Below are 11442 nucleotides of genomic sequence, written 5' to 3'. Positions count from 1 at the left end.
TTTTTAATAAAGCGAATATATTTTAATCATTTATTTAAAAAAAGGTAATTGTTTATCAGTAAATTGACTTTACAGAGACACAAAATGTACAAAAAAGCACCCTGCATTACAGTCCCAGACTGAAGTGCAGGGATGAGCTGGAAACAGTCCAGTACTGCCCCTGAACGAGTAACCTTGGAGTAATGCAGAGTACCAGTCAGGGCTGTACAGCACTGTTCTTGAGCAGAAAAAACTGCAATCTTCACTGCAAATTTCTTTCAGTCCAGTTCTTATTCTAAAGAGTTGGATGTTCCTAGGGAATAGATGCTGCGCAGTAAAGTTAAGTCTTCCAACAATCAGAACCTCACAAACCACTGTGAACACATCCACAAGAGCAATCACAGAAATTACATCTTCCCTTCCAGAGAAACAGTTACCAGATATTCTCGTCCCACCTTGACTGAGTCTGATTTTTCTTTTATCATGAGATGTGCCCTTAAACTTGTAGCATATTTGTATAAAATTACTGTAATCATTCTGAGCAACGGAAATACTTTAGCAAAATAAATCAAGACAACGGCCACCTTCTATTCTGTGGGCCCTTTTCCAGTTTCTTTAATATAACAAAAAATAAAGCCAGTATCAAAATCTTTTTTGGCCTCCATTTAAAAGTCTAAACAGAAAAATCAGAGGAACTAGTGATTAAAGAGAAGAATCTCACGCAAATCCCTTTGGTCCATGTTCAGTTACTAACGAGCTGGACACATTCAAACTATTTCTCACACCAGAGCAGGATCCAATTCAGTGTTTCAAGCATTAGTTATCTGAACGTAGTGTCTTTATTCCCAACTGACAGTACTCCAGCAGTAAGTTCATTTCTTTTTGGGGAACTATAGCTGTCACTGCTTCAACAAAGTCCATCTTTCACACTCCTAAAAATGTTTAAAGGAAAGGAATCCTGAAAAGCTCTACACTGTATTTTCAGATGCAATGCAACCACACAACAACACCAAAGCCCTGTAGAGACTCTGTCTGTCTGACATTTAAAAGGTCTCTTAAAAACCTTCCAAGCTTTCAGAAAATGGACGTTTTGATTCATACCACTGTCTTTTAATAAATTGCATTTATAGTCAATTTTAAAATGATAATTCTTTCCCGGGAGCCCAGAGGAACTGCAGGGGCCATGTGACCAATGTCCAGTGTTGAACCACTGTGACTCTGCCACATCACTCCTAAGCTTCTCTTTTAATGCTTCAAAAGTGCTCCCCAAAAAAACATTCCATTACATTGCAGATTAAAGACTGGCATTTTACATTAGGCTTTGTCTGTGTGAGTGAGTGTACTAGCCACACAGAGTTGCAGCCTAGGCATGTTTCCAGGGGATGTTTTACGTGGAGATGTTTCTAGAGTAACTCTTGATTACAAATTAAACGGCAATTTTATCATACAAAAAGCAAGCATTGTGATATGCCGGAAATTTTTCTACAGGTTAATGGGATTCAATAAGTATAGTGAGTAAACATTTAGCTGGGTAATAAGAGAAATGTCACATTGAACTACAATTACGAGAAGGTTCTGCTATATGTCCGCATGTGTTGAGTGCAAAGGAAAAAGTAAAGAGCCGAAACATTGCATTTTAAATTCCTACTTTAAATTGTGAACTTGACCTTTACTTGTACCAAGTTCAGCTGTTGCACAGAAAAGTGGAATTCTGATTCTAATCAGAACATCCTTTCTAAAATACTCTCAAAAACTCATTTTAATAATGTTACCAATAAACCAATAATATCAGTGGTCATCCCTTCCACTGAAAACAACACATTGCTCACTGCACACCCCCAAAACAGCTGCTACAAGAAACTCAGAAGATTAGGGAGATCAATCCGTTAAATCAGTAATCCCTCCCAGAAAGGTTAAATGATTTCATTTAGCACAATAAAACAAGAACATCTAGTCCTCTCAAGGCTTAACAATATTCAAACAAAATATTTCAAGTATGTCTCACTTTTTTGTTGCATTTTGGAAACTGCCCCAGTTGACAAGATGATCAAGAATGTGCTACTGTCCTGCTCAGATACACACCGACTGCCAGTAAGAATCCTTCATGCCATCTACACTGTCAATAGGAAATACACCACTCAAATTGTTTTAAAAAAGCAATGCATAATGGAAAATCCTTGCAAAAATCCTGTGCATATAAAATGTATAATACTTGGCATGCAGAGGCAAAATCATAGCTCAGATCTGGGTTCTTGTGTTTCATATTTAAATGATTTATTTGTTAGAAATGTGTACCCTTTTACGTACTCTAAGAAATCATTTATTCAGAATTCACTTTTCCTTTCTGCACTATAGTTATTCATGAGATTAATCCAGAGAGATATCCTTTCAAGCTTGAAAGAGCTAACCAGCCTTGAATCTGGAAGAATTTCCACAACACACCCAACACATCAGGAAATCCAGGCAAATCAAGACGTTTTATTTTCAAGGAAGTAATTCTTCATCAGGAGTAGCTGCTTTAGCTAATAGCCGCTTCATGAAAAATGTATTACTCCTCATAACGTCAGAATAGACCCTGAAGTATTCCAACAGGTTCTCCATCACAGGGAACAAGCACAAAGCTCGGCTATCGTTTTCAACTGTATTAAACTTTTCCTCAAGTTACACTGGAAGCCAGCTTCTGTGTGTGCTGAATAAGTTCAGTGTTTTACATCTGTCTGGTAATTGTATGCTCCTGATCTTTTTTCATTACATATCAGAGTTTGCCTCCTACCCACACAGTTTCATTGAATTATTTTCACAGAACTGTAAATCCATTTAAAATTCAAATCCATAACATAGCCCTCTACTTGTAGTACTGCCAGTTCCCCAACCTTTAATAATTTATATTGAATTTGTTGCGAGTATGATCAAACGCAGAGTGTTAATGTCTTGATCTGATTATTTGTAAGAACAAGCAAAACTAAAATAGCTGGTCTTTTTTACAGATTCAACACTTCTATGACAAATATGGAATTTAATTCTTATGTTTCCCCCATCAGGATCAAAGGAGAGTGACAGATATCTGAAATTATATGCTTATCTCACAAATGGATTGCTGTGAAAAAAGTTATTAATTATCTGAGTGAGAAGCTGCAAAGGTATATCATGAAAATGTAGAATACAAGCTCAAGTCTTTGTGCAGCCTTGACCGTAAAGATAACATGACGGGACTTGATGTTTCAGATGGCATTCTGACAGGCATGGTATTCCCAATAACATCCGTAATCCCTACAGCACCTTGTACTAGCACAAACTGCCCCCAGAGCACAAAAAATACAGAGGGTTAATGTCACACGGTAGAACACCGCTAACACTCCACAGGCTTGGTGGTCCTCTGGAATCACAGAACAAACTTTCCACCAAAGGCCTGCATGAATGCTGGGCTTGTACCTCAGCCTCTGAGCACAGTTTTACCTCCAGCAGGTGCTGTACACCCGAGAACCCACACTTCCTTTCCAGTCACAGAGGCAATGGATGCACAGCACATACTACACAATAAAACTGAGCATTAAAATGTGGGCTATTTATGTAACCAGTCAATCCAGATTAGGAACAGGCAACAGTATCGAAATTCACCAAAGCCATAACAAAGCTGCTTCTAAAAAGGAAAGCAAAAGCAAAGCGAAATAACAGAAAAAATACCCTCTAATGTAGAATGCATGTTTAAACATAACAAATTAGAATTTTTTTAAAAAGTTATAAGCAAGTATAACAATATATACATCACGTGTTATACTTGCCATCAAACCTTAAAAAACACTTCAGTACACAACCTGAAATAACACATTATGTTTAGAGCAGAAAGCGAGAGAATTCTGGAGCTGCTCTTGCCCGTGCTGGGGGAGTGTCTGAAAGGGCCGTTTCCCCCTGCTCAGCGCAGGGGTTGGTTCTCGTCCATGTGCCGGCTGTGGGTGAGTTTGTGAAGTTGCTGTGCTCAACACAGCCCTTTAGGCAACTTTAGAAGCCTGTCACACTGGCTGGGTCCCAGCTGCTACCTTACTCTGGCTGCTCGTTCATCTCCATGTCGGACACAAGGATGTTCTTCTCGGCCGCCTCGGCAGGGGCGGAGTTGGTGCGGCTGTAGCGTGCCCCCTCAAAGGCGCCTCGGCCCGCCCCACTCCTGCGCCTGTACAGGTAGATGGCCGCCACGATGAAGAGGCACAGGGCCACGGCCGTCACGATGACGATGACGAAGGTGGGCATGTGGTCCTGCTCTGCTGCAGAGGAAAATATTGCAATGATTAATTTAATTAATTTGGCAAATCTCTTTGTCCCACATACTTCACAGCAATTGAATAAGCACTCTGTGGTATGTTAAACCTGAACAACAGTACTTTGAACGTGATCCTTTATAGAATGAAGAAAGGGGTTCCCCGAGATGTGATTTTGCTCTCTGATGCGTAATGTCATCATCTTTGATGAAGTGCTACCTGTTGGCATGTATTGTATGCCATATGTTACTGCTCCTTGTGCACCCTGTATATTTCTGGCATTTTACATTTTTTTACTCCCTCACCCAAAACTGATAAGCTTGTGATGTTCAGAATCCCATATACTGTACTGACATCTTAATTGTGCAGACGTTTAAGGTTGTTAGAGCTGTGCTATACTTGAATGCAAAGTCCATCACCAAAGTGTGGGGAAATGGAGCAAATAATCCTCATACTTACCAGATACATGGCTTGATTCAGCATCTGTAGAAAGAAAAGGGAGAGGAGATAATTTTTTTATTCAATTTCCAGAGCACAAAAGCTAGGATTGATACTCCATTTAGCTTGAGCATAATTTTAACAGAGGTCCTTGGGGCTCAGGAAAAGTGTGGGAAGAGCATGACCCGATTTCCCTAGGATTTACTGACTTAGTAAATAGACCTGTAATATATGTATAACTCTCAAACCTTAATGGGATAAAGAGATTAGCAAAGCTACTGCATCCAATGATGGACTTTTGCCTCTTTCATTGAAATGAGACACTTTTGTTACTTTCATTAAAATTTTCTGAACCTCAACACTGCAAACCATCAGAGCTTTTAACCCGATGCCTCCCCCATATTGGTCACGCATTACCTTTTCCTGAACACAGGGTCTTGCTTACAGCGCTTTCCAAGTCAGCTGTTAATAGGCCTCCCACTGCTGGTCAAAGACCTCTACAGTGCACAAACTGCAGGATTATAGCTCTCAAGAACCTGAAAACTCAGTGAAGTCACACCCTTATAAACGCCCATGCAATGCCTCCCAGTCATGTTTGTGGAGTTAAAATAGGTGTATGACTCAAAACCCAAAGCAACATAAGCAGTTACATTTTTTTTTCCAGAGAACGACATCACTCTGACCCTCAGCAATGTCACAGGAGAACCAAACTGGTCTCCTCTGTTATGTTGCATTTGTACTGCTTTGGATTCTGAGATACTAGGGATTTATTTTTCTGCCAAGTGACATTACTCAGCCAGTAATGTTGTCCCTCCCCCACCCCAGCTCCAGCATGGTGACTCCAGCAGGATCAAATGCACATGGAATTTGTTTGTACCATTTGTAAGGAGGCCAACTTCACAGTGCCAAGACAGAAAACCTCTGACCCAGACACTCCTCCTCCATTAAAGCCTATTGGCTTTTGCCAGACCCTTCAGGGAGAAGCAGAAATACTGTCTATCATGCTTTGCCTTCTGTAGAACCTATTTGGTTGGAGAAGTGATCCCTAATGCTCAGGCTCCCTTTGTAATCGACTCTTTAGCACAGGCTGTTTCCATCTGTCTTCCCCAGGAGCAGCACAGCGCTCCAGCCTCACCCCGAGGCCTCTTGCAGACGACGCCGTGGCTCTTGTTCTTGCAGGAGCCCAGCTTCCAGACGCCGGTGTTGCTCTGGATCCAGAAGCAGGTGTTGGGGCTCAGCATGCTGAGGTTCGCGTCCTGCACCTCCCAGTTGGTGAACTCCACCGCAGAGCTCTCTGGCCAGACCAGGCTGCCCCCTGGGACACACACAGACCCACCAGTACAGCTCTGAACAGCCATCCTCAAATAACTCACCCCCAAAGTAAATCGCCCAGTTTTCAAAATTTCCACTTGAAGAACTTATTGAATTCACTAATGGAGTCTTATTCCAAAGTTTTAAAGAAACTTTACAAGTTTTTTAATGTCTTTAGAGCACCATCCAAAACTGTCCAACTTAATCTTACACCATCTATACAGTTCTGAAATGCAGCTCTGTAAACTTCCATTTTTCTTTAGTGCTCTAACAGTCTTTAATCATACTGCAGGATAATATTCTTGCAAGTTTTATTACTTTGTATCTTGCAAATACAATTCCAGAACAGAGGAGATCATGTTCATAAAAATTCCAATGTACATATGGCAATAACTACTCTACTTCATGTGCAAACTGGAGCTCCAGAGTAAGTCAGGAACACCCAGCCCATAGCCAACAGCATCAGGACACATACGGGGACATATAGGACATATAGCATAGACATTTAGCTATGACTATGGGGAGCTCATCTCCCAAGGATAAGAGCCAGCCTGACCTTAAGCGACCTCTGACCCGACTATAATAGAATAAGAATGCAGGGCACACAGTGCACCATCTGTTTCCGTCCCATCATACTGGCAGGGTTGTGACCTCTGACCTTTTTGGCTAAAGGTGATACCAAGCCATGCCCCATTGGCCTGGTCCTCGTAGGCCTGAATGTGTTCCCACACAAAGCTGTTCTCCGTCTGGTCCATGATGGACAGCATTTGCGCTCCCACTGGGCCGCCACACGGTTGAGCAAAGAAGGATGCAACACGGCAGAGACAGGAAAGAAAAAAAAAGGTGAAAAGTGATCAATATAAAGGCAAATGAAGCTCCTTAAACAATGGCCTATATGAAGCCTGTAATAAGAACACAAATGGAGAAAGCTCATCTCTTATTTTGGCCACCAAAATCCAGCAGATATGCACCAGATGTTTAGACAACCTTACCCCCAGGGGGCACTCTTATGGTCTAATGGAGAGCAAGGCTAAGGTTACAAACTCCATTGCCTAGCATGTGAAAGTGTTAGCTGGCTGCCAGTCCTACCTTTGCGGCATTTCTGGGCAGCATCTCTATGTGGAAATAGCTTTTCCAGGTGGAAAGAGTAGCAGTGATTCCGGAATGGGATCCAGGAGGAGTCATCCAGAGAATGTGGACAGTGTCCAGAGTAACTCCACTGGTGTTCCTGTGCTGGCTCTGTGGGAAGAGAGCACAACATGCCTAAGAAACAAGCACTGTAACATGCAGACCAGCCCAATACACAGCATAGAAATGTTACTGTGATGCTTTAACCAGATTGTTACATTGAGTGCACAGCTTTTTAAGGACCAGATGTGGAAAAGACACAGTGAAGTCTGTTTGGTCTTTGTGTAAAGAAAATAGGATATTTAAAGGTTTTCTTTTTTCCTTGAAGTGAGAACAGATATCCACTGAACTCTCTTTTATAAAAAAAAAATCTTGTTTACTTTTTAATTTGAAAGGCCCTCATGTTAATCACATCTAATGAGAATCGATTTTCTGATTAAAACATTTCTTCTGTTTTTACCAGATTTAATGAACTGTTAACAGTCCATGGTGCAGTACCTGTATTTATCTGGCAGATGGCAGCCTTGAGTTGTGCTTCACAACTGTTCACAGTCCATTTACCCTGTGCGCCCATGGACACACAGCCAATGGTCTTCTTGGGCTCCCCTTCACCCCAGTCAGTGTAAGTCACCTGATCCACACCCAACCACTGGTAGCTTCGCCCCTGAAGAAGATTTAAGGAAAATCTGGTACAGCAATATCTGCCAGAAGTTGATTCATTATCCACTCATTCACAATCACAATTTTGTTGTACATGATTCAGTATTTGTTGCTGATGCTTCACAAAAGCTTCACACCAATGATCAAGTCATAAGGTAGCATGTGGCACAGAGAAAAACAATGGAACTATATATTGCATTGTAAACAGATTTTTACACTACACTATGTACATTATTGTACTATATTAATCAATATGCAAGTTACGGTGCATAAGCATACTGTTTGTGGAAGCTGAAGTGCAATGCCTTTAATAATCTTGCAGGAAGCAACAGGTGTGTGTATTTACAACTGTGTAGAAGGTTTATGGATTTGTTATCCGTTGATTCCTAAACTGTGTGGATTTTTCAAGAACACATCCCCAGTGTATTCTTTAAACCTAAACCGTTTCTACATACAATGGGTTTCACAAAAGTGAAAGTGGAGTGTCCACACTAGAACCATCCCAAATGGGCGATTTTTAAAGTCCTATGTGTAACCGTTTTGCTTTTCAGGCTGAAATGCACAGAGAACTTAAGAAAAGGCTTGCTAGTTTGGTATCACATGTACAGGGACAGCAGAGCAATGTCAAAACATTGTGGAATCATCTAGTTCTGGTAAAAGTACTTCCAACACTCAAGTATAAAAACAAACCTTTCATGTCCAGCCCTGCACAGAGCACAAAGCAAAGACTACTTTTCTTGTGTTATTTCTAGGTTATCTGTATTAAAGCATCATGTATAAAGTGCAAAACATGTAGTTATAAACTAAATAATCCAAATGTGCTTTACACCTAACGGATAAAGAAGAAAGCAAATCAAGCAAGGTTATGTTAGGTTCCAGTCGTCAGGCTCGGTGTGTATGGCAGACTGTGGCACAGATGCTTCCCGATCTCTTTGGCGATCTTACCCCAGTATTGTAGAGTCCAATCCAAGCGGGCTGATTAAGATCACTCAGCACCTGGGTGAGGTAGGCCTGCTGATAGGGGTCTTGCACAGAGGCGAGGGTGGCGTTCATGGCGTCACACAGGTGCACCGCGCCCTCCCAGTCCAGCGGCTTCTTCGGGATGCGATAGGAGATGTTCAGGAACTCATGGGCTCCAGAGAAAGCGGAAGGAAAGGTATCCACACTTGGGAGCAAAGGATCTAGAGATGCAACATTACAGTGACATTAATTAAATCTCTGTTTAAAAAAACATTACTATTAAAAAGGCCTTAACAGAATTTGTAACAATGGTCTTTACAATAATAAACAGATAAATGACATTTTGGAAGTTTATTTATCATTTTTTTTGGCTTTAAGTGCTTTCCCCCGACTTTGAAGGGAATTATAAGGGAAAAATAAATTAATTTTATTAATGTCTTGACATCATACAAACATTTGCACAGAAGGAAAAATAACCGTGTTTAGAAGGAGAACTTCACACATCTCCATGTTTTGAACAAGTCTTGCGCACCTTTTCTCTTCTGGCACAGGAATCCATGTCTTTCCTCTTCGCAACGCTTTGCCACCCAGTATCCCGTATTCCTCTCAGGGACGCCATGCAAAACCAGCACACAGTTCACCTGGACATGAGCACAGGAGCCAGTGAACAAACGCGCCCTGTTCTGCACATTCATCGCCCCTGCCGCCCTCCGGCCTGCGCACGGCAGCACCTGCCGCCCCTGCTGTGTGAGAGCACGCTGCCCAGCGGGGACAGGAAGAGCGATGGTAGCGAACAGCTTAAAGGTTATTGGCTGCTACAAATGAGCAAGTTTAGGAAGGGGGAAAAATAACTGGAAGTCCAGATTAAGATCTCATCCAGAGTACAGAATATGCCATACCGGAGTCTTAGCCTGGAGGGAGTCCCGGTGCTTCACAGGCTGTCCCGGGGCCCAGTTGACGTACGTCAGCGGTTTCTTCTCCAACCACCCGAACCTCTTTGTGAGATCCGACAGGCCAATCCATAGGCCGAAGCTCAGATTAGGAAGGAGGGTGGTGATGAAAGCTGTGGAAAATGTAATACGTTTCAAGCACGGCTTGATGCAGTGTCTTTCAAAATACATTGGCATTCAATTGCCCTTCGTTCAGGATTGTCACTAGACACGGACAAGAGTAACATTCTTCCACCACTAGAAGTACAGTATAACACTCAGTAGGTACCTATCGCAGGGAGAGACCACTGGAGAGCACTACCTTATCAGTGCTCTGCAGCTTTCGTATCTGAATGGTTGAAGTTACAAATGGGCTTATTATGCTGGTAAAAAACACTTAAGAGAATTGTTACAGCTATAGGTGACTGAAGTATCTCAAAGAATCTAGATACAATGGGTAACACCTGGCTGGTGGGTGGTTGGCCAAGATGTAAGGTGTCCAGATTCAGGTAATTAAATTCCAGGTAAATGATAAAGTGTCAATCAACAGTCCAGAAAGACACCATAGAAGAGAATGGTGAAGCAGAGAGAAAAGAGAAAAAGACCAGACTGGAACAAAGTATCTGAACCTGGTTAAGAGAGCTTGCTATCCTGTTGTTTTTAGGGAACGCCAACTTCCTGTGTAAAAATGGCTCTCCTGGTCAGTGAGTGCATGTTTAGGCTAGGGAGACAAGTTCTCATTCATTCGGTGGCATCTGCACTAACCAAGAGAGAGAGGGTGGCTAGAACATAGGTCTCTGGGACACCTTACTTGTAAACTAGTAGTTTAGTGTGTGTATTGTCACTGGTTAAACATACAGTATATTTATTAACAAATGTGCTTGAATTATTATTTTCACCAAAGCTGTGTCGGAGTACAAAGAATTCATGAGTCTTTAATTTTATCAACTGCTTGGGTATATTTTATACACTCTTTTTCCTTTTACCTCCCTGCACTCTGTTTCACCATCCTCTTGATCATTTTCTGATTTTCTCCCTTTTTGTAACCCCATTTGTACCGGAATTAATGTCCCACATTTACAGTCCATAAACCCACATGTCTTTATTATCCCATTTTTGTGCTATGAACTGCAGCTGAAGGACAGGCATGCTGGAGCAGTGGGCCTGTGTGGAGTTGGTACCTTGCTCAAAGTAATTGGACACAGTGGCCAGACTGGCACCCTGGGTCTCACAGACAGTTTTTGCTGCTCCCCAAGTGATCCTCTTCGACTCCTGATGCCCATACACCTTGAAGCACTGTTGGAACATGAGGGAAGATTCCTCAAAACTTCCATCATATATCAAAACGCATGTCTCCGTGTGAAATATTTTTATCATTAGTAATTTTGTACTTCATTTCATCCGGCAGCTGCGGTAGGAGAACTCTAGACCCAGAAGACAGGCAATGCCATCAGAGTCATAATTCACCAATAGTCTGTGATGAATGACCCACCAACAAGATCATGTGGGAGCCTATGCCATCCTACTTTTACCTGATCAATTTATCTAAATCATTTGGTCAGGTTACTACATAAAACCTAGAAGCAATGGCTTTCTTATCTGGAAAGAGGGCATGAAATTGCAGAGACAGGAGAAAAAACAGAGTTAGGCAAGGGGCCTGTGTGACTCCTACGAGTGACTAGGTAATAGGGGAGTGAGATGAGATCCCATTTTGTGCTTGTAAGCAGTTCAGCTTCAAAGAACTGTATTTAAATAGAGATCCAAAGACCAGTTAAGACTCAAGA

At 41.8% G+C, this 11442-nt stretch overlaps 1 protein-coding gene across 1 annotated transcript in view; it reads right to left on the bottom strand.

Moving 5' to 3' along the window:
* Nucleotides 1-11442, bottom strand: part of mrc2 (mannose receptor, C-type 2) — a 48733-nt gene continuing 37291 nt past the window's right edge. Inside the window, exons 21-30 of the mRNA XM_088623241.1 lie at nt 10840-10954; nt 9629-9792; nt 9262-9370; nt 8715-8950; nt 7608-7773; nt 7071-7220; nt 6640-6759; nt 5806-5985; nt 4692-4715; nt 1-4238 (exon numbers count right to left, since the gene is read on the bottom strand). Coding sequence (XP_088479367.1) covers nt 4018-4238; nt 4692-4715; nt 5806-5985; nt 6640-6759; nt 7071-7220; nt 7608-7773; nt 8715-8950; nt 9262-9370; nt 9629-9792; nt 10840-10954 — 1485 coding nt within the window. The 3' untranslated portion in view covers nt 1-4017. The remainder of the gene's footprint in view (nt 4239-4691; nt 4716-5805; nt 5986-6639; nt 6760-7070; nt 7221-7607; nt 7774-8714; nt 8951-9261; nt 9371-9628; nt 9793-10839; nt 10955-11442) is intronic.

The sequence above is a fragment of the Lepisosteus platostomus genome, chromosome 28 (genome assembly GCF_059453375.1).
Source record: "Lepisosteus platostomus isolate fLepPlt1 chromosome 28, fLepPlt1.hap1, whole genome shotgun sequence".
NCBI lineage: Eukaryota > Metazoa > Chordata > Actinopteri > Semionotiformes > Lepisosteidae > Lepisosteus > Lepisosteus platostomus.
Note: the sequence above shows the minus strand (reverse complement) of the source record. Positions and strands in the feature narration are given on the sequence as shown.